This window comes from Mustela putorius, unplaced genomic scaffold (assembly GCF_011764305.1).
Source record: "Mustela putorius furo isolate JIRA1106 unplaced genomic scaffold, ASM1176430v1.1 tig00003863_pilon_pilon_pilon, whole genome shotgun sequence".
Taxonomy (NCBI): Eukaryota; Metazoa; Chordata; class Mammalia; order Carnivora; family Mustelidae; genus Mustela; species Mustela putorius.
The window spans coordinates 10734538-10756019 of NW_025422015.1; the positions used below are offsets into that span (position 1 = coordinate 10734538).

Below are 21482 nucleotides of genomic sequence, written 5' to 3' on the forward strand. Positions count from 1 at the left end.
CACCAAACAGCACCACAATTCACACCCAGTGGAAGCTCTGCACAAACCCTCCGCTTCCTTGACCATTCCCTTTCCAAGATGACACGTCCAATTCATTACCAGACTCCTATCTCTATTTTCAAACATAGACCAACCCTAACAGTCCTTGTGATCTCCAGCACTATCTCTCCAGTCTGAAGGGCCAAAACAGCAATAACCTCTTAAATAATCTTCTCTGTTTTCACTCTGGCTTTCCCACATGGTAACGTCACTTCCCTGCTCAAACCCCTTTGCTTTCTGTGTGAAATCATCCTTGAAATAAAATTTTAAAATGTTGTTTCAAAGGCCATAGACAATCCCACCTATATTCTGACTTCGGACCTTACCCACCCGCTAACTCCTGTCTTCATTCTCTTCCAGCTACACTGCCTTCTAGTTCTCTGTTGAACACGCCAAGCCCATTCCCACCAAGGAGCCAAACTGGCCTGTTAGTGCCTTCCCTTAATTAAAATAAAAATCCATTTCTTTGCCCCAACCGGCCACCCATACTATAGCTGTTCTAGACCACTGTTTTTCAAACTGGATGGGATATAAAATCAATTCAGACACTGAAAAAAGGGAACGGTCTGCCTCTTAAAAGCCACAGACAGCAGACCCGAAAAACCTACCTCCTTGCTAAGTTTCTCCACTTGGGTTTGGTAGTCCACTAGTTTTGTCTGCATCCAGGTTTTGATCCCAGCAACTGGACAGCTTCGAAGGTTCGCCTCTATTTCTCTCATGCCTTTCAGAGACGAGTCCATTGTTTCTATTTCATTAACAAAGGCCTGAATATAGAAACAAGCCCATATTGAGTTCATTCCTATATAAGTGGGTGCCATAACTATAATTTGTCTCTGCTTGCATCCCTGAAGATATTACAAAAACAGACTGTTTGAGAGTCAGGACTTCTAACTACTTAAGAAATATTGTGCCTTGAGAAATTCATTTCACCTGGGTGCTTCATATAGCCATCTGCCAAATTAGATTGGAAATACTTGACTCTCGGCAGGGAATAGTGGTCTCCATTAATTTACAGAAGCCTAATGATTTCGCCAAATATAAATTGCATACAGTCTTACTGGCAAATTTCACTTGTTAAGTACATTTCTCTTTAAGCCTCACCATGTGGCATAATAAGAGCAATGTACAATTGGTGATTATGACCCTAAAATTATCATTGGAACATAAGATAGCAGCTCCTAATGAATTAAAATCGCATTCTATAACCCTGGCCAAAAATGAAAATATAGTCATTCTTTTAATAACTTTAAGTTTAAAAAAAAAAAGGTTTACGATGAAAGATATTTTATCTCGGTTTATTGTCATGTCATATTCATGCAATTTTAATAACAGCAAATAACAAAGAAGCAGAAGGAAATGTTATTTGTTATAGCAGAGTTCCTAAATCAGCAGAACTCACAGAGCACTGGTCCAGCTGACTCTGAAGCTCTTCCGCGTCTCCCTGGACAGCCTGCTCTTTCATTAAGAAGTCTTTCACGCCATCCACCCACTTCTCAATGACTTTCAAATCCGCCTAAATCAAACACAATAACAAACAGGGAAATTACTCAGTGACACTCAACCCTAGTGCATCTCGAGATCTATCACTATTTCAAGAAAGGCAACGTTTCACAACTTTGATAGCATCGTTTCTATTTGTTGTGTATCTTTTTTTTTTTAATCTTCCAAATCTGAAAATAATGATTTTTCTTGATGATTGACTAAAATCCTTAAGAGATGACAGTCTGGTGATCATTCTAAAAATCTCAAAACACTCTCCAGGGAACCAAGCTACTTTGCTTAAATGTGCGCAACATCAGTGATTAAAAATTCAAATCACAGGAAAAATGCTTTACTACCTGTAATCAGCTTAAAAAATCTTTTCTTCTCATATAATTTAGAACAATTTTTCTCCAAAAGTTAGCTACTCGAAGCAGGGATACATTAATAGCATAGTGGAGGGATACATTAATAGCATAGTGGAGGGGATACAATAGATTGATTGCTCGTCATGTCAGACACTTTGTTACCTAAGAACCCAGGACAGTCCGCTGCTCAGCTTCATCCTTTCACCCAATATTTACTAGGCACCCCCTGCAATCCTTACTGTGTGTGGTGCTGCAGATCAAAAACAAGTGAGAAAGGAAACATTTTGCGGAGAGAAGAGACAGTAACATTGGAACTGGGCCATTAATACAATGAAGTAGGTCCAACTTGATCTCCAGTATTAGAGCAAAGTAATGGTCATTTCTTCCCAAGGTTTCCCATTCTGTCACTGGTCAGTTTTACTTGTTAGTTTCCCTGATATGGAGCTGAATTGGTTTGTTTATATCCTGTCAATTCTTTGCTTCTCAATCAACGCTAAGAATGGAAGTACATTTACAATCCTGCTCTAGATTTAAAGCAGTCACTGTGTCCTCCCTTGGTCTCCTATTGGCTAAGCATTCCAAATTCCTTCTGGGATGTCTCTAAAACATGAAGTCCAGATATGGCACTCATCACACCCGTCTTCATGCTCAGGAAACTACACCAATTTTTTTTAATGTCCTTATAACATACCACCCAGAACTAACTATTCTTCTCCTTATAATGCTGGAATGAATGGTAACAATGGAACCTGCTATTTCACATATTGCTCTTATACTCGTAAAATGCCATCTAACATCATTTAAGCTTAATTCTTCTTGTTGTAGGGTTGTTTCTTTCTTCAATTTGTTTGTTCATAGATATATTGGTCACAATATTATTCATGGTTAGCCAGAATTTCAAAATTCCCATAACCTCAAAATTACATTTCCCTTATCTCATATTGTGTCAGTGACTTCTGGAATAAATTCAAGACTTGATATTTATAAATATGAAATCTTCCCTTGTTATGTTAACAACAGTTACCAATGTAATAATTAAAAGCCAATAAAATGATTTAAATTGCTAGTTTCACCACTTTTGTACCAGCTACTCCTCCTGGCTTTCTCTTATTTGCAAATCTGACAGTGGGGTATCCTTTTCCTATTGGAATTTTTTTTTTGCTGCTGGGTTTTTTTTTTTTTTTAAAGATTTTATTTATTTATTTGACAGAGATCACAAGTAGGCAGAGAGGCAGGCAGAGAGAGAGAGAGGAGGAAGCAAGCTCGCTGCTGAGCAGAGAGCCTGATGCGGGACTCGATCCCAGAACCCCGAGATCATGACCTGAGCCGAAGGCAGAGGCTTTAACCCACTGAGCCACCCAGGAACCCCTTGCTGCTGGGTTTTGAGGGTTTTTTTTTTTTCTGGTGAAAAATAGGGCCAAAGACAGTGCCTACCTGAGCATTTCCCCATGAGGATGCATGTCATTCATTAATCAATAAAGTTTTAACTTAGTTTTCAAAATACAGGAATCTATGTAACACTAGCATCTAACTGGCTAACCACCTCCTTTGCATAAGGTTGGAAGATATTTCTCAAATACTTTACTGATGAAGTCAAGAGTTGCTAAAAATGAGTTTGGGAGCCATTATTTGAACCAAATAAGCATACATGAAAGGGGAGATTACAAATGTCTGTATCTAATAATCTAGTATCCCTCCTCCAAAAATAAATAAAGGAAAGCAGTAATTAAAGGAAATAAGTCTGGGCTAGGCTTCTTGGTGGAGTCTATGATGATTCCTAGCGACTACCACATTCTTGCCTAAGCACATACAAGATTTCTGGTTTGTCATTTATCTATAGCTCTACCAGGAACTGACAAGAAACTTACTTCGGGTCTTTAACGTCTAGAAAATAATGTTCCCCCCAAATTAGAATATTGACCCAACTCTATGTTTCTGGTAATTTCTCACAAGATGCATAATGTGGCCTTGAGACCAAGGGTAAAATGCCCACATTACTTAGGATGTAGACATAGACATCTGCGGGCTCTGGGGTAGTTTTCCTGTCTAACTCCTCATCGAGGCACGAATGCTCCCTCAGCAATGACCATCTGACACTTCCCAATGCACAGGGCCCTTCTCTGATGAAGACGGGGAGCAAAAAGCACTTGTTTGGCCTGTCAGCCTCTCTTACTGGCCCTGGGCATCCTGCACACACTTCCAAACTCAGCTTCAAAAACCCTCTCCGTCATATTGGGAGCTTCCCGCAAGCATCCTTTCCCTCTGTCTGCCTGTCACTATCCTCACAAGCTCATGCACTCTTCCACCTATGTATTATTTTAATTGGTGACGTATCTTTCCTGTGTTTGCTCCGTGTCATAAGAGCTACACAGCAAGATGTGCCCAGGGCAGGGGGAGGTGGGGTACAGAAAGATAAAAAGTAGGGAAAGAGAGAACATACAAATGGATCTATCTCTAGGATTCAGGGAGGACTTTTTTAAATTGCCCATTGAACTTGTCACTTCCTACACTGTTACTCTCCATTCTCAACTTTTTAAGAACTCAAACATTACTGCTATATAACTGGGCAATCCATTAATGCCAGTTTTGAATTAAAAAATGGATGGTCTTCTGGGCCGAGGATTTTTGAAATTTATAGGGAAGCATTACATGCCCTGGAGGTTTTCATCACAAGCAGCCTTGACAGAAGCAAGCAGCCTCAGCAATCTGTCATTAACACATGAGACACCAACCACCTTCTTTCCTCCCTCTTCCAGATACACACAGACTGTGTGAGCTCACACAAGTCACACACATCTGTCCCTTCTCTCTCTTACACTTCAACATGAGAAGGAAAGAAAAAAAGAAGAAGAAAGCAACAGACACGGATAAGCCATGAAGACCCAGTCTCAACAGTAACAAAAGGAATGGACAGGAATCTGACCCTCTGTTTTCACTACTAAAGTCCTTCACGTAATCCTGGCCACTCTGAGTTCTAAGAGAAGCAGTGTGGCCCAGGAAAAGAAAGATAAAAAGTGTGACTACCAAGCTCAGCACCTCACCAGCCACAAGGTCTCGAGAAAGCAATTTCTCTTCTTTGAGCCTCAGCAGATTTTCTACGAAATAGGAATAATGACAACTAGCTCACTTTGTTGTTCCGAAAAACACAGATAAAGTTTGGACAAGCCTGGTACAATGCAGGCATGCAGTACACACTAGTTATTACTACAAAGAGCTACAAAAGCTTTTAGTACCAAGACTGACCCAAAAAGAGTTACCACTTCCAAGTGCAGGATGGGCCAGCCAGGGAGACTACCTGCTGGCATGAGTCAGGGAATGTGTTTCACTATCACCAGCATTAATCCTTATTCTATCCTATTGGTATTTAAAAGTAACTGAAAGAGCTACCAGATCTTCTGGATTCAGCTCAGAAGAAGGAAGCCCAGTAGAGGAGGGAAGACCAAAACTTTAGAGATGCCTAGTGGCAGCATCCCCACCCTGCGGCTATACCAGATGAGAAGGGTTAAGAGGTCAGTAAGTACATTACTAGCTACTGCTGTGTGCAGGCAAGTGTGGGGGGCAGAGGGCTCTGCTCCACCATCCAATACCTCCTCTTTCCCCAGAAAGAAAGTATTGTCTCAATCCACCTGTGGCAGGTGTTTCCGGTGCCTTAAAAAAGATACCCAACTGATGAATGGATAAGGAAGATGTGGTCCATATACACTATGGAGTACTATGCCTCTATCAGAAAGGACGAATACCCAACTTTTGTAGCAACATGGACGGGACTGGAAGAGATTATACTGAGTGAAATAAGTCAAGCAGAGAGAGTCAATTATCATATGGTTTCACTTATTTGTGGAGCATAACAAATAGCATGGAGGACATGGGGAGATGGAGAGAAGGGAGTTGGGGGAAAATTGGAAGGGGAGGTGAACCATGAGAGACTATGGACTCTGAAAAACAACCTGAGGGTTTTGAAGGGGCGGGGGGGTGGAGGTTGGGGTACCAGGTGGTGGGTATTATAGAGGGCACAGATTGCATGAGGCACTGGGTGAGGTGCAAAAATAATGAATACTGTTATGCTGAAAATAAATAAAAAATAAATTAAAAAAAAAAAGATACCCAAATTCTGCTCGCCATTAAATCAATCACACAAGAAAGAAATTCCAAAGAAAAGACAAGAGCTCCCATGAAAAGTATTTCTCTGACCATTAAAAAAACACTCAGCTTAGGCATTTCTGATTTTCTAATGTCCAATAAATATTTAATTTTTTTCCTCCACCTCTATTCACTTACAGAATAAATATACAGAATTTACAGAATAAATACACACATGTATATTACACAGAATATATATCTATAACTATATAAAATATTATATGCTCTGAATATATGATTCTTTTGAAGCAATATGAAACATTTTAAAATACTAGTAAACTTCTACAACAAATATCTATCATTAATTCACATGCATAGAATAAACTGTTAAGTACTAACCTAGGACAACTGTTTCTCATTCTCACAAATTCTGAAACAAATATCAAGTGACTATTATGGTATTTTGAAAACCAAAGTATCAAATATTCTAGTTTGGAAGGGCCAAAATTCTACGCTGACCATCACTGCTCAAAAGCACTGATTTGTACGTGTCTGAGACGGGCAACACCTGCTGCTGGGTCACAGAAAAGGAATGCAAGGTCATTAAAACAAGTCCTTTAACCCTGAAACACCCCATTTCCCAGCCTGGCCCCTAAGCTAGGAATGGGGGAAATGGGAAGCTTGGTAACTCTGGATTTAAGACAATAAGATTCCAAAGTACACAACTACCTTCCAAGATTTTGTTGACAGCGAAATTCTTGGCATTTTATTTTGTTCCTTCCCCATCTTCTGGAATGTCCACAGCTTTTTAAGCAATTTCTAACCCAAGGCACAGGCAAGAAGAAGCATGAAGTCCAAATTAAAACAGTAATTTAAGGTAATGGGGTTTCTATTTTGTATGGTTTTATAATATTTGTGAACCTCAAATACACTCTTTAAAAAGCATTTCTTCATTTAATAGGGAAGACCAGCAAGGACACTGCTACAACATTTATTATCTGAAACTAAGAAAAATTCTTAAATCTAAGGTTTAGAATGCACCGTTAGTAAGTAAAATGCATTCAAAATGAGAAAACAAAAAAAAAAAAGACTTGTGAGATCATTATATCAATCATACATTACCTAGAAAGAGTCAAATCAGCCATGTTGCAGATTACTCTTACTAGGTATTTACCATAGTGTTTTTACTCTGAAATTCTCTCCCCAGGTCATTTCAAAGCTCGGTTCTGCCTGTCATAGAGTTCTGGCATAGCCCCTTTCATAGTCCGGGTCAGACCACATCCAGACCAGTCCGCAACTGAAGGAAGGGATGTGACTACACAGATTCCTTCCATTTATGAGAAGCAGGCATTCAGATTGCATAGATCCAACCTTAGTAGAGAAATGAGCCTGGGTAAGATGACGGTAGGCACCTACAAAGCAGTGACATTCCCATCCACTTAACTTGCTGTTTCCCACACAGGTCTCCTGTCATCAACGAGCTCTGTCCTTAGGGGAGGAGAGACATACAGGTCTAGCCTTATAAAAGTTGGCCTGAGTTGAGGGTTTGTGAAGATGTAAACAGTGCACAGTAGAATCCAGAGGAAATAATTAGCTCTGGGCGTGGTGCTGAGCAACACTGAACACTGTTTGCAGAACAAGCTTTTTCTTAAAGGCTGAGCTCAGAAGAGGAAGATGAGAATTTCCTAGCAAGTAAGTGACATTTCCGGAGAAAATCAATTGTCCAATGCAGTCTTTGGGATCTAGTACATTGTTTTCTCACCAGACTGGGCTCACGAAGGAGGGGTTGGGGGGGGGGGGCTCAGTGTAGGAGAGGCTTCAGGGCAAGAAAGGGGCAGAAGCTAGCAGAAGATTGTGAGTGCACTCTGTATTAGCAAAGACAACCAGATCCTTTCCAGAAGTAGAACTCTGGCACCACGGTGGGGGGAGAGGAATTCTGAGGGAAGAGATTGGAAGCAGGAGCCAGCTGTGAAGGACACTGGGATTGCCAGGGCAAGGGACTCTCCTGGAGTCTGAACACAGCAGGAAGAGGCTGCAGGACTGTCCGAAGAAGCAGGAGCAGCTATAACATAAGACAGAGTTTCGTGTGGGCGTCGGGGATGGTTTCACAATTCTACAGTTATACCACATCACAGAAGATCTTGCAGGGGTGGAGGAGGTGGGGAGAAACAATAAACAACACAAAATACCTATAACCCCCGAGTGCAAAGATACCATTCCTGGTGATAAGAAATATATAACCAGCCTCCAGAAGTTTATAATATTTAATCCCCATAATCCATAAGAAAATCAGTACTGAAAAAAAATAATGTTCATGTATTTTTAAATGTTTTGCTGCCTGGAAGAAGCAGGAGGATTTTCTGTGAAGCAGTTATTAAAGTACCAATTAACATTTTAATTCTTAAGTACAGGAACTGAGGTCATTACTTTGGCATGGGATGGATAAAAAAAGAACTTAAGAACTCATATGAGCATGAAACCGAATAAGAATACAGAGGCCAACTCGCTACCTGCACAGAGAAACCTGCCGTGCAGACAAAGGATATGTAGGCAGCTGAAAAAAACACGATTTTGCCAACAAGTAACAGAAAACTACACTAAACTAAAATTGGCACACAAACAAATAACATGACCCTTTTACAAGTACCGTAGGATGGTAGGAAAAAAGTAAGCACATAGCTATGAAATACTTTCAAATGCTGTGCCAACGAAAGGCACCGTTGTTCTCTTTGGTGTGGGATTCACTCTCCAAGCTCATGCATTTGTGTACTATCTATTTCATTGTCCCTCATGGAGCTCCAACATCATTTGCTTCCATTAGGGTGAAAAAAATGATTAAAATTAGTAACATTCATGAGCTTTTCTATTTCACCTGGAATATGTTAACCTCCAGTAAAGACCCTTTTTCCTTTCCAGTGATTCAGCAATCGCATACATCACCCAGTGTGCATCATAAGTGCATTCCTTAATCCCATCACCTATTCACCCCCATGCCCCCTCCCCTCTAGTAGCCATCAGTTGGCGCCCTATAACTGGTTTGTCTCTCTCTTTTTCCCTTTGCTCATTTGTTTTTCCCTTAAATTCCACATGAGTGAAATCATATGGTATTTGTCTTTCTCTGACTAAGTTATTTTGCTTAGCATTATACTCCCTAGTTCCATCCAAGTCATTGCAAATGGCAAGATTTCATTCCTTTCATGGTTGAGTAATACTCCACTGTGTGACAAGTGTTCTTTTTTTCTCCACATCCTCTCCAACACTTGCTGTTTCCTGTGTCGTTGAGTTTAGCCATTCTAACAGGTGTGAGGTGAGATCTCATTCTAGTTTTGATTTGCATTTCCCTGATGGCAAGTGATATTGAGCATCTTTTCACATGTCTTTGGCCATCTGCTCATCTTCTCTGGAGAAATGTCTGTTCATGTCTTCTGCCCATTTCGAATGGGATTATTCATTTTTGGGGCGTTGAGTTTTATGAGTTCTTTCTGTATTTTGTATACTAACCCTTCATCAGATACGTCATTGGCAAGTACCTTTTCGCATTCCATGGGTTGTCTTTTCGTTCTGTTGATTGTTTCCTTCACTGAGAAGCAGCTCTTTAATCCATTTAGAATTTATTTTCATGCATGGTGTAAGAAAGTGGTCCAGTTTCTCTCTTTTGCACGTTGCTGTCCAGTTTTCCCAACACCATTTGTTGAAGAGACGGTCTTTTTCCCATGGGAGTCTTTCCTGCCTTCTCAAAGATTAATTGACCTTATAATTGCAAGTTTATTTCTGGGTTTTCTACTCTGTGCCATTGATCTATGTGTCTATTTTTGTGCCAGTACCATACTGTTTTGATTACTACAGCTTTGTAATATAATTTGAAGTCCAGAATTGTGATGCCTCAGCTTTGCTTTTCTTTTTCAAGATTGCTTTGGCTATTCTGGATCTTCTGTGATTCCATACAAGTTTTAGAATTGTTGGTTCTACTTAGGTGAAAACTGCTATTGGTATTTTGATAGGGACTACATTAAATGCATAAATTGCTTTGGGCAGTATAGATATTTTGATAATGCCTATTCTTCCAATCCATGAGCCTGGGATGTCTTTCCATTTGTTTGTGCCCTCTTGGGACCCACTGTTAATATCAGCTGCCTTCAGGAAAGAAAATGGTATTGAGGGGGAAGGGGAATTCTAAATGTTCACTCTAGTAATTCTCTATTACTCAATTTCTTCACAATGAGCACTCTTTATGTATTACTTATGCAAGTAAAAGTACATTTTAAAAATAAGCAAGCCAACCATTGTTTTCCTAAGAAAGATCATCATAAACTAGCACTGAATCAAAAACCTACTATGTCTAAAGACAAATAGAACTTAAATGGATAAAAAACTGTACATCAGGTCATTGAAAGGGGGGAAACAATGCTAACCTACAAATGAGTATTTATTTGTAAATAGCTTTGAGTGAAAAACTAAGGTTTCCTAAGTGAATTGTAAGTAGTTAAGTAACAATGCCTTCAAAGCAAAACAAATAAAGGAATAAAAGTTTTCTTCAGAATAAAAAAATACATATTTCAATAAAGTTGCACAGTTAGGGAATACACATACTGTCAACAATTTTGCAGTTAAACACAAAAAATAAAGAAAGAAAAGCTAGACATTACAAATCTGCTACGGTGATAATTTAAAAAATCTAAATATTTGGGGTATTTATTATGGAATGAATTTGGCACACATACCAACGAGCCACTCTAAGTGCCTGGATCTGCTACATTAGTAACAACAACCCACTAAAGCCTAAGGCTGGATTACTATAACCACAGGACTCTCTTTTGTGTTTTGTAATTTTATGTATGCTCTTTAAATTCCATATTAAAATATTAGCACACATTTAGCTAACCCTAAAACACACTTCTGAAAGTCAAAAGAAGATTAACCTTTGGGTTAATCTTCACCTGCAAATTTCCCTAACTACACGTCTCAGAGTTAAATATAAAAACAAAGCCATGCTCTTTTGAAAAGATGAGAAATCTTTAATCCAGCATTGCTCAACCTTCACAGTATTGACATTTAGGGCCAGAAAATTCTTTTGTTGTGGGGGATGTCTTATGCATTAGCTGTAACCTTGGCCTCTACCCACTGGAAGCAAATACCACACCCCCTCCCATCCACAGTTATGACAACCAAAAAAACTTCTCCAAACACTAACAAATGTCCTGGGGCGGGGACAAAATCATCGCCCGGTTGAGAGCCACAGATAACACAATGCTTGGACCATAACCACAAATTTTACAATCATGAATAAGGGTAATTCTAGTTTTTAAAGTTGGGAAGAACTCTAGCTGAAAACACAGAAGGGGATGTGGATCCACTCACAAAGGTAAATGATTCAAAAACACTAAGCTAAACACCAACACTAAAGGTAAATGATTCAATAACACACCCCTCTTCTAAATTAATGTTTTATTCTAAGATCTCAGTTTTGGTATAGAACTGTAGTTCGTACTTAGAAAAACCAAATTTCTCCCACTACCACCACCACCACCACCACACACATACACACACACACACACACACACACACACACACAGCCTCACCATCTTTATTCTCCTGACCATTCACTGGAGCTATCCACTGGGGCACAGAGCTTCCCTCCAAGGTCAGTGGTCACCACACTCCTCTCATCTTTCTGGATATCTTCACAGTGATCTGTATGGTCTACCCATCCCTCTTCTACCAGAAGCTCCCTGGTTTTGATTTTTGAAACAGCATTTTCAGGGACTTTGTCTTCATTTTCAATCTTTTCACTTTTTTTTAACATCCTTTATAGAAATTCTCACATATATATGAAATATATATATTTTATAAATATATAAAGTCTCCTATATATACTTTCTTAGAATCTAAATCCAAATATATATATATTTGCTTCCATGCTGTACATGGTTCTTTTTTTTTTTTTTTAAAAAGAAAACCCCAGAAAGATGCATCAGATTTGTGTACGTGAGAGTACACAAACAGGGTGGCCAGTTTTGCTTTATGACCTTATGGAGGAAAACCTGTAACCCTACATACACACACACACACACACACACACGAATCCCAAACCAGCAATGGGACTTTGTTTATATTGCAAATAGATATTATTTTTTTCTTTAAAAAATATGTAAATGTTGGATATATATTTATATATATATATGTATATATACATACATATATAGATTTAAATCTTCTATAACTAATTTCATTTAATTCATTGAAAAATATTTCTTGAGTGCCTTCTCTGTACCAGACATGACACCAGAAGTCCATTGTGAGATACAGCAGTGGGAAAACACCCCACAACACAAAAGACCAAAGTAAGGAGACCAGGAAGACAGGGAGCAGAGTATCATTGATTCATTCTTCATCCTGACCTTTTCTAGTAGAAAACCAGGTGACTTGGTGGAGAGCACTTCTCCATCTTCCTCACAGGTAAAATGTTAAAATCCTGTCTTATCTGAAATTGACTTTTATCACCTTCTCCTTATGTCCTAACATTTGACCTTCCCTCTGGAACTTTATCACTGCTTCATCTGTGGACATTTTCAGATGTAGCAAAGGATCCTACTTCTGGTTTTCATGTCCTTCAAATTACCTGTTTTCCCAGTTTGACATCGCTTATCAATGGTCTGGTTCAGATTTTTACCTCCAAATGTCTAAAGTCTACAAAAACCAGCGTCAAAGACTCAGCTGTCTGCCATGACCTGGGCAATTTTACCACTCTAACAAAGTTGCCCCGTGACCTAATCACTAGTCTGAGTATCACGCAGGCTCCTCAACCCCGAGATGTTCCTTTGGCCAGTTTTAAGGAATTTTCTCTTATCTTCAAGATCCAGTTCACCTTTGCAAAGAAGTCCTTTTGCAAAGCAAAAGCAAATGAGCATGTTCTCCACCACATCAAAAGCAAGTTGGGAATCCCAACTTATATACATAATAAATCTAGGACATGAAAAAATGTAAAATATCCATATAACAGATACTAGAGTCTTACTTGATAAATTACTACTTTGTTCTCTAATAAATTTCAAATGCCATTAGCCTTGGGATTTACCTCAAAAGCTCTGAGTTTGGAGGTAATTTCTTCAAGTGAATGCACATCTTTGGAAACCTTGACCTTTAGTTTGTTCCACTTTCCCTGAACATCATCAAATTCTTGCTTATACATTTTTTCTACATCTGGAGAAACATTTTTCTCCAAAGCCTTTGTTTCTTCTGCAAGTTTATATAATGTAGGTTTTTGATTCTCAAGGATTTCATCAAGGGCCTGGAAAAAATGTTTAAAAGATTAAAAATATGCACAATAATTTGTACAGATGTAGTAATATGGGCTATAAACAGCCTAAGGTCACTTTTTATAATGTACACAATTAAAATAGAAATGCACAAAAGTCATGAAAAAAAATAAGCATAACCAAAAAAAGTTAAAGCTTTCCCTTCATGAATTATGTGTGGGCCAGAAATAATATATTCTCCACCCTAAAATCCAGTAAAACAATGCACTCAGTGAGGACCAAGTGTGCAGTGCTCAATGGTTGATCTGTTTTATCTGATGAAATAATACAGAGTCATGTGCCCCAAATAACCAGAGAAGCATTTTTATTCAACGCAGAAAAAAGAACACATCAATTCAGTGATATTCATTTTATTAAAGATATTTGAACAGATTATGAGCAGGCTGAGAGTTCTAGACTAAGCACAATAGAAGAAGAAAATATGCTTTTATTCTATTAGTAATATTCAATAAGTATCTCTTCTTTTAGCTAAGGTACTACCTTTTAGTAACTAACCTTCAAATTATAAGGAACTTTTGAAAATTCTGACTGAAAATGACTAATATTTTTTTAAATAGCTGAAAAAATATTTCAAAATAAGAGATAAGAGGTATTAAAAATGACCCTACACTTTTAAGACCTAAAATATGTGTTACCTTTTTTTCCTGCAGGGCCTTCTCCACCTTTGTAAGATCATTCAAGGCATTCAAAGATGTCTGGGCCTTACTTTCAGAATCATTCAGTGTATCTTTCAGTGTTTTCAATGTTTCCAAATATGCATTTCCAGGTTGGCTCTTCATTTCTGTTTATTTAAAAATACTTACTTTTAGAAAATAGTGTTAGGAACCTAATATTATTATATATATGCTGTTAATCTTCTCTATATAAGTGAATCCTAATACCTAATAAGCTAAACTCCATAATGAAAATTTAAAAGGGTCTCTGTTAGCTGCTAAGATAAATCATTCCATTGGCATTTCAGAGAGTCAGACAGTGACTTCATTCCTGCGGATGTTGATGTTTGAAATATTAACTAACTCACTATCATTTTTTCTTCATTTGGTCATGATGAAATGTCTCTCTAAAGATGGTACTACAATGTTTCTTTTGTCTCATCTAATCTCCTTTCCCCCAGTAACTACACAAAGAATAAAAGAATATCAAGATTCCCTCCACCCATCTTCCTCTGAGCTTGAACGGGTAGACAGACCCATTGATACCAGAGCACTGGGTATCAAACAGAATGCCATAGCAAGGCTACCACAGGTCCTCAGAGAGGTCCTGACTGCAAAAGCCAGCTGGAGTGATGTCTATTTCAGTCACCAAGGTAAAAATCATGGACAAGCAACACTTGTGTGGAAAGGAAGTAAACTCACGTGGAGTACAAAGATGTGAAACCAACCAGAAGCAGAAGTTAAGAAGCTAGCAGCATTAGTCAAAACCGACAAAGGGTCTCGACAAAGGAATGGAGAAATAAAATGTGGTATAATACATACAATAGAATATTAGTCAGCCTTAAAAAGGAAGAAAATTCTGACACAGGCTACCGACACAGATGAACTTCGAGAATATAATACTAAGTGAAATACTCCCGGCACAAAAAACAAATGCTAGAAGATTCCATTTGTACGAGGTTATCTAGAACCATCAAATGCAGACAGAGAGTAGAACGTGTTGCCAAGGGCTGGAGGGAGGAGGAAATGAAGAGCTGTTGTTTAAGGGGTTGAGAGTTTCAGGTTCACAAGATGAAAAAGTTCTGAAGAATGGTTGCACAATAGTGTGAATACATTTAATGCTACTGAGCTCTACATCTTCAAATGGTTAAAATAGGGGGCATGTGGCTGGCTCAGAGGGAGGAGCACATGACTGTTGATCTCAGGGTCGTGAGTTTGAGCCTCACACAGGGTGTAGAGATCACTTGAATAAATAAAATTTTAAAAAATACATAAATAAAGTGGTTAAAATGATAAATTTTATGTTATATATATTTTAGCACAATTAAAGACAAAAAAGATAGATTTAGAACTTTCTTTCAGTTTCAGGTCAGGAACTGTGTTGTATTATGTAACGTTAAATAGATGGGTCAGTGTACTGCTTTTTCAATTTACTGTTATGAAATATGCCTTTATTTTTGACAAGGACCTATACGAAGGCATGTTTTATAAGAGTAAAGTTAAAAAGCAATACTCTGAAACATTTATTTTACACTCTAGGTTAACTGAATTCAGTGAACAAAAAAGCATAGTGTCCAAATGCCTTTCCAGAAGAAAGACAGCGTGACATATTTGCTTGCCATGGACACATACAGATTCCTACAAGTCATTACAAAATCTACATTTGCTACAAGGAAGGACATGGTTCAACATACAGCTTTTAAACATGCATGACCTATAACATTACATAGTACAACACAATTTCTGACTTACACAATAGCTAAGGAGAAAAAAATAGGACAGATGAGAAACGAGTTCTCAAAGCATTTAACAGGTAACTTGCCAAAATCAGGTTTATTCCAAAAGTAAAAACTCTTTAAATTTTTTCAGACTCTGAGGTGCCTCTGGTGGCCCAGTGAGTTAGGCACCCACTCACGCTTGTGAGATCTAGACCCCGTTGAGTCCAGCATGGAACCTGCTTAAGATTCTCTCTCTCAAATTAAGGAGTCCATCCCATTTACAATTGCACCCCAAACCATAAGATACCTAGGAATAAACCTAACCAAAGAGGCACAGAATCTATACTCAGAAAACTATAAAGTACTCATGAAAGAAATTGAGGAAGACACAAAGAAATGGAAAAATGTTCCATGCTCCTGGATTGGAAGAACAAATATTGTGAAAATGTCTATGCTACCTAAAGCAATCTACACATTTAATGCAATTCCTATCAAAGTACCATCCATCTTTTTCAAAGAAATGGAACAAATCATTCTAAAATTTATATGGAACCAGAAAAGACCTCGAATAGCCAAAGGGAAATTGAAAAAGAAAGCCAAAGTTTGTGGCATCACAATTCCGGACTTCAAGCTCTATTACAAAGCTGTCATCATCAAGACAGCATGGTACTGGCACAAAAACAGACACATAGATCAATGGAACAGAATAGAGAGCCCAGAAATAGACCCTCAACTCTATGGTCAACTCATCTTCGACAAAGCAGGAAAGAATGTCCAATGGAAAAAAGACAGCCTCTTCAATAAATGGTGCTGGGAAAATTGGACAGCCACATGCAGAAAAATGAAACTGGACCATTTCCTTACACCACACACAAAAATAGACTCAAAATGGATGAAGGACCTCAATGTGCGAAAGGAATCCATCAAAATCCTTGAGGAGAACACAGGCAGCAACCTCTTCGACCTCAGCCGCAGCAACATCTTCCTAGGAACATCGCCAAAGGCAAGGGAAGCAAGGGCAAAAATGAACTATTGGGATTCATCAAGATCAAAAGCTTTTGCACAGCAAAGGAAACAGTTAACAAAATCAAAAGACAACTGACAGAATGGGAGAAGATATTTGCAAACGACATATCAGATAAAGGACTAGTGTCCAGAATCTATAAAGAACTTAGCAAACTCAACACCCAAAGAACAAATAATCCAATCAAGAAATGGGCAGAGGACATGAACAGACATTTCTGCAAAGAAGACATCCAGATGGCCAACAGACACATGAAAAAGTGCTCCATAACACTCGGCATCAGGGAAATACAAATCAAAACCACAATGCGATATCACCTCACACCAGTCAGAATGGCTAAAATCAACAAGTCAGGAAATGACAGATGCTGGCGAGGATGCAGAGAAAGGGGAACCCTCCTACACTGTTGGTGGGAATGCAAGCTGGTGCAGCCACTCTGGAAAACAGCATGGAGGTTCCTCAAAATGTTGAAAATAGAACTGCCCTATGACCCAGCAATTGCACTACTGGGTACTTACCCTAAAGATACAAACGTAGTGGTCCAAAGGGGCACGTGCACCCGAATGTTTATAGCCGCAATGTACACAATAGCCAAACTATGGAAAGAACGTAGATGTCCATCAACAGATGAATGGATCAAGATGTGGTATATATACACAATGGAATACTATGCAGCCATCAAAAGAAATGAAATCTTGCCATTTGCGACAACATGGATGGAACTAGAGCGTATCATGCTTAGCGAAATAAGTCAAGCAGAGAAAGACAACTATCATATGATCTCCCTGATATGAGGAAGTGGTGATGCAACATGGGGGCTTAAGTGGGTAGGAGAAGAATCAATGAAACAAGATGGGATTGGGAGGGAGACAAACCATAAGTGACTCTTAATCTTACAAAACAAACTGAGGGTTGCTGGGGGGAGGGGGATTGGGAGAAGGGGGAGTGGGGTTATGGACATTGGGGAGGGTATGTGCTTTGGTGAGTGCTATGAAGTGTGTAAACCTGGCGATTCACAGACCTGTACCCCTGGGGATAAAAATACATGTTTATAAAAAATAAAAAATTAAAAAATTAAAAAACAAAAAGATTCTCTCTCTCTCTCTCTCTGTCTCCCTCGGCCCCTCCCCACCAAAAAACAAACAAACTGATAAATAAATAATTTCAGACTTTGAGAGACAAACATGACTTCTTTTCAAAGAGGAGATAGTATTGCTAAAAACATTTTGAGCAAACAGAAGTAAGCGATCATTCTTTTTAGCCTTACTAGTAAGAGTGTTAGCTGGCCTCTTCAGTAACTGGGGGGCAAAAAAAGTCCTTAAAAGTCATTATCTCCTAGAAACATGATTTTAGAGCAGGTGAAAGCTGTCTGCACTTTTCCAAACAAGTGTGAATCCAGGAACTACTCTGAATATATTTTCAGACCCCGAACCATAGCAGGCAGAGAGGACAACAGAATGTGGCTGGTGCAGAACGAGGAAGTGTGTTCTTTGCCCACATGTGGGGAGTGATTTTTACGTTACGGCAAACTGAAAGAGAAGACAACAGAGCCCTCAACTAAGAAAACCAAGAGGATGATGGGTTTACCCTTCTCCAGCTGTTGCTGACCGCGCTCTAACTCCCGTCGCACAGCTTGGTAGCGGCCCAGAAGGCTCTCGAAGGCTTCCCGGACAAAATCCGGAGAAGGCCGAGACTTCAGGGCTGAGCAACTGGCACGCGCCTTTTCAATTCTGGGGTGGAGCGCCAGCAGATCTATCAGTTCCCGCTACGGAAGAGGAAACAGGGTCACGGAACCGACCGAAGATGAATTCACCTAAATTTTACGATACAAGTGGCATCTTCTTCAAGTACAGGACTGGGCATAGAAGGCTTTCATGCTCTGGATGGTTCTCTCTTTACCTGACAGGGGTCCTTCAAACTCAGCATGGGTTGCTGGGAGGAAGTTTGTTTCAGCCACTCCTCTTTCGCCTTTACGGTCTTTTCGAGCTCATCAAGCTGCTTAAAGTAAGTATTTATATCTTCCTGTAGCTGAATCTTTCTTGCCAGATCTTCCAAACGTTGAGATACATCCTTCCATTCTGAGAACACCTTCTCCAGCACAGTTTTTATTTCTTCCATAGGAAGACCCTCTACACAGACATAAAAAAAATAAGCAGATGTTTCATATGTTATTATAAAACTGGTTTTGAATTTGTTATAAACATTCTAACCTATTCAAAATAATGAGGCCATGTCACATATATGATTAAGTCCCTTGTAACACAACAACAAAATTATAATGATGTCGGTAAGAGTAACTATGTTTCATTCTTTGACCAAAGTGGGGGAGGGGGAGCTGGAAACGGCTGTTGGGGAGAACATGCTATCCCCAGAGCCACATAAGTGGAGCTGCAGCCATGGACTTTTATAAAGAATATGTGTATCCTACCCCTCCGCCAGCTTCTAGATGGGACCAGAGAAATTCAGTGAATGCTGTGGACCTGTCCAAAGGTCTGACGTGAGAAGGTAAACCTTCTATTATCACAGAAGAGACAGCTGGCTGAACAATGGAGGAAGTAGCTCCAAAGAGTCTTTGGTGATCCAACCACAGCATCCTAGGAATTGCAGAATGAATGGCAAGAACTAGCATAGGGGGGGCAACCTGGTGAGTGCAGAAGCATCAGGCCAGCAGCCAGCCCCAAGAGGCATCTGCAAACCTTCTGGGCATGCCACACATGGACCAGCAAATACCAAAATATCAATGCAGGGGTAAGATGATCTACCACATTCTGATGTTCTGAAACACATCAGGAAACAAAATGGCATTTTGTTTATTACTGAAGTCCTATAATTTTGTCTCATATATTTGAGAGGTCAGGAATGTAGAAATAATCATGATAGGTAATAATAAATTTTATCACAGTCCTTCCCTGACTATAAAACACATCAAATCATTGCAAATTACACTGAAAAAGTATGGGACATCTACAAAGGAATCTTTATTCCCTTAGGAGAGCAGGCATGTCAAAAGAATGGGCTTAACAACTTTATTATTTGAGTAGGAGAGAGAAAAACAACGGTGCTTTGTAAACATATAGAATCGAAATCCAGGGTAATGAGAGCTCTGAGGAGTAAAGCGGCTGTAAAACAAAAGGTCCTTGGGATCCACAGACGATGCTATCTTAAAAATACTACAGCACACTGCATCCACTGAAAATTAGAAATGCAAACATGATATGATGTAATTTGAATATATCACCCACCTCATGTGCTGAAGTTCACTGGCCAGCATCACACACAGGTAATAGCATATGAGACGCAGGCAAATCACCCACACCACAGCCCAAGTTCATGTATCTCTACTAATAAGGTCATAAATGAAACAAATCACCATTTTCCTGACATACCATCTGAGCAATGGGGATCTAGGCTTTGCATCTGTCGCGTAATTTCTATTCTAGGGGGCAAAGGAATAACATCAGCTACTTCACTTGCACGTCGGGGCAATTTATGCTAACCAAGAAAGAAGATAAAGCTGATAAAATGATGAGATAGAAAATTATCACTACTCATCTAGAAAACAGGCAAAAGGTAGTTATTCATTATAATATATTACAATTCATTCATTTTGCCTCTTCAAACCAATTATCAATATTTAAATCTCCCTTCCTCTAAGCTTGAGATATTGTAAGTTAGACAGATATCAAGTAATAATTAAAGCATAATTTGCATATTAGGCAAGGAAAACTATGGAAAACTATTGTCTTTTTAAATAATTCTTTCATTTTTTTTAAGATTTTATTTACTTAATTGTCAGAAAGGAGAGTGCTCACCCACAAGCAGGGGGATGGCAGGCAGAGGGGAGGCAGGCTCTCCACTGAGCAAGGAGCCCAATACCAGACTCATCCCAGGACCCCAGGATCACAACCCGAGTCAAAGGCAGATACATAACTGACTAAACCAACCAGGTGTCCCTAAATTAATTGTTTTGCTCCCAGAGATCCTGAGTTATAAATTTTCTATTTTGATAAAACAACCAACTCTTAAATGACTAATCAAAAGCCCAAATAAATAGACCATCACCTTATTAATTATCTAAAAGGAATAAAACATAACATATTCCTGCCACTTACTTTCACTTGACTTTGCACTTTTCAATCTATTACTGTTAGAATCAAAAAAAATTTACAAAACACAGGACCACCATCGAATTCCATAGGCTAGTCATAATAAACATCATTTCATAAAGCCATATTATCCAAGTTTCCAGCTAGTCTATCTTATTAGTTCACAATCTTTAGGAAAAAGATAGGCTGAACCAATAAAACCAAATATAATAGCCACGAAAGTTGAATGAAACAGATAATTTCATTGTTTAAAACCTTTTTATGCCTCACGGGATACCACAAAACATAATTCAAATGCAGTAGGCAGAAAAGTCCCATCAAACTTCTCTGTGGCAGGGCTTTTGCTGGAACCAGTTTGAGGAAATCAATGATATGATTATTGGAACATCTGTTTTACCAAGGCCTTGTTTTCTAAAGGACTGAACCATTTATCTACAGCCTTACCTAGGCAGACTCTTGCCAAATTACACTCTGTAAAAAAGCTTCCTCTATCTTAATTATCTGTGTTTCAGGGTTTATATCAAATTTCTTAGGGGAAATGGCAGGGGGTATGGTGCAGAGCAGCAAGAACCACCCATCTGTGCTTTCATTTCTGTTCAACATTTCTGGTTTATAAGAGCAGTAGGATTAACAGCACTAAAACCACACAGAGAGAAGTAATATACAAAACTATAAAGTTAAAACAGTGGATAAAATGGG

The 21482-nt window shown here is 38.9% G+C and overlaps 1 protein-coding gene across 6 annotated transcripts in view; it reads right to left on the minus strand.

Annotated features, from left to right (window-relative positions):
- UTRN (utrophin) overlaps positions 1–21482 on the minus strand; it is a 500711-nt gene that overhangs the window by 328654 nt on the left and 150575 nt on the right. For all 6 annotated transcript variants that reach the window (XM_004752757.2, XM_004752758.3, XM_004752759.3 and 3 more), the window contains 6 exons: positions 18577–18806; positions 18265–18442; positions 13918–14063; positions 13042–13254; positions 1439–1552; positions 648–803 (listed from right to left, as the gene is read on the minus strand). In XM_004752757.2, coding sequence (XP_004752814.2) covers positions 648–803; positions 1439–1552; positions 13042–13254; positions 13918–14063; positions 18265–18442; positions 18577–18806 — 1037 coding nt within the window. The remainder of the gene's footprint in view (positions 1–647; positions 804–1438; positions 1553–13041; positions 13255–13917; positions 14064–18264; positions 18443–18576; positions 18807–21482) is intronic.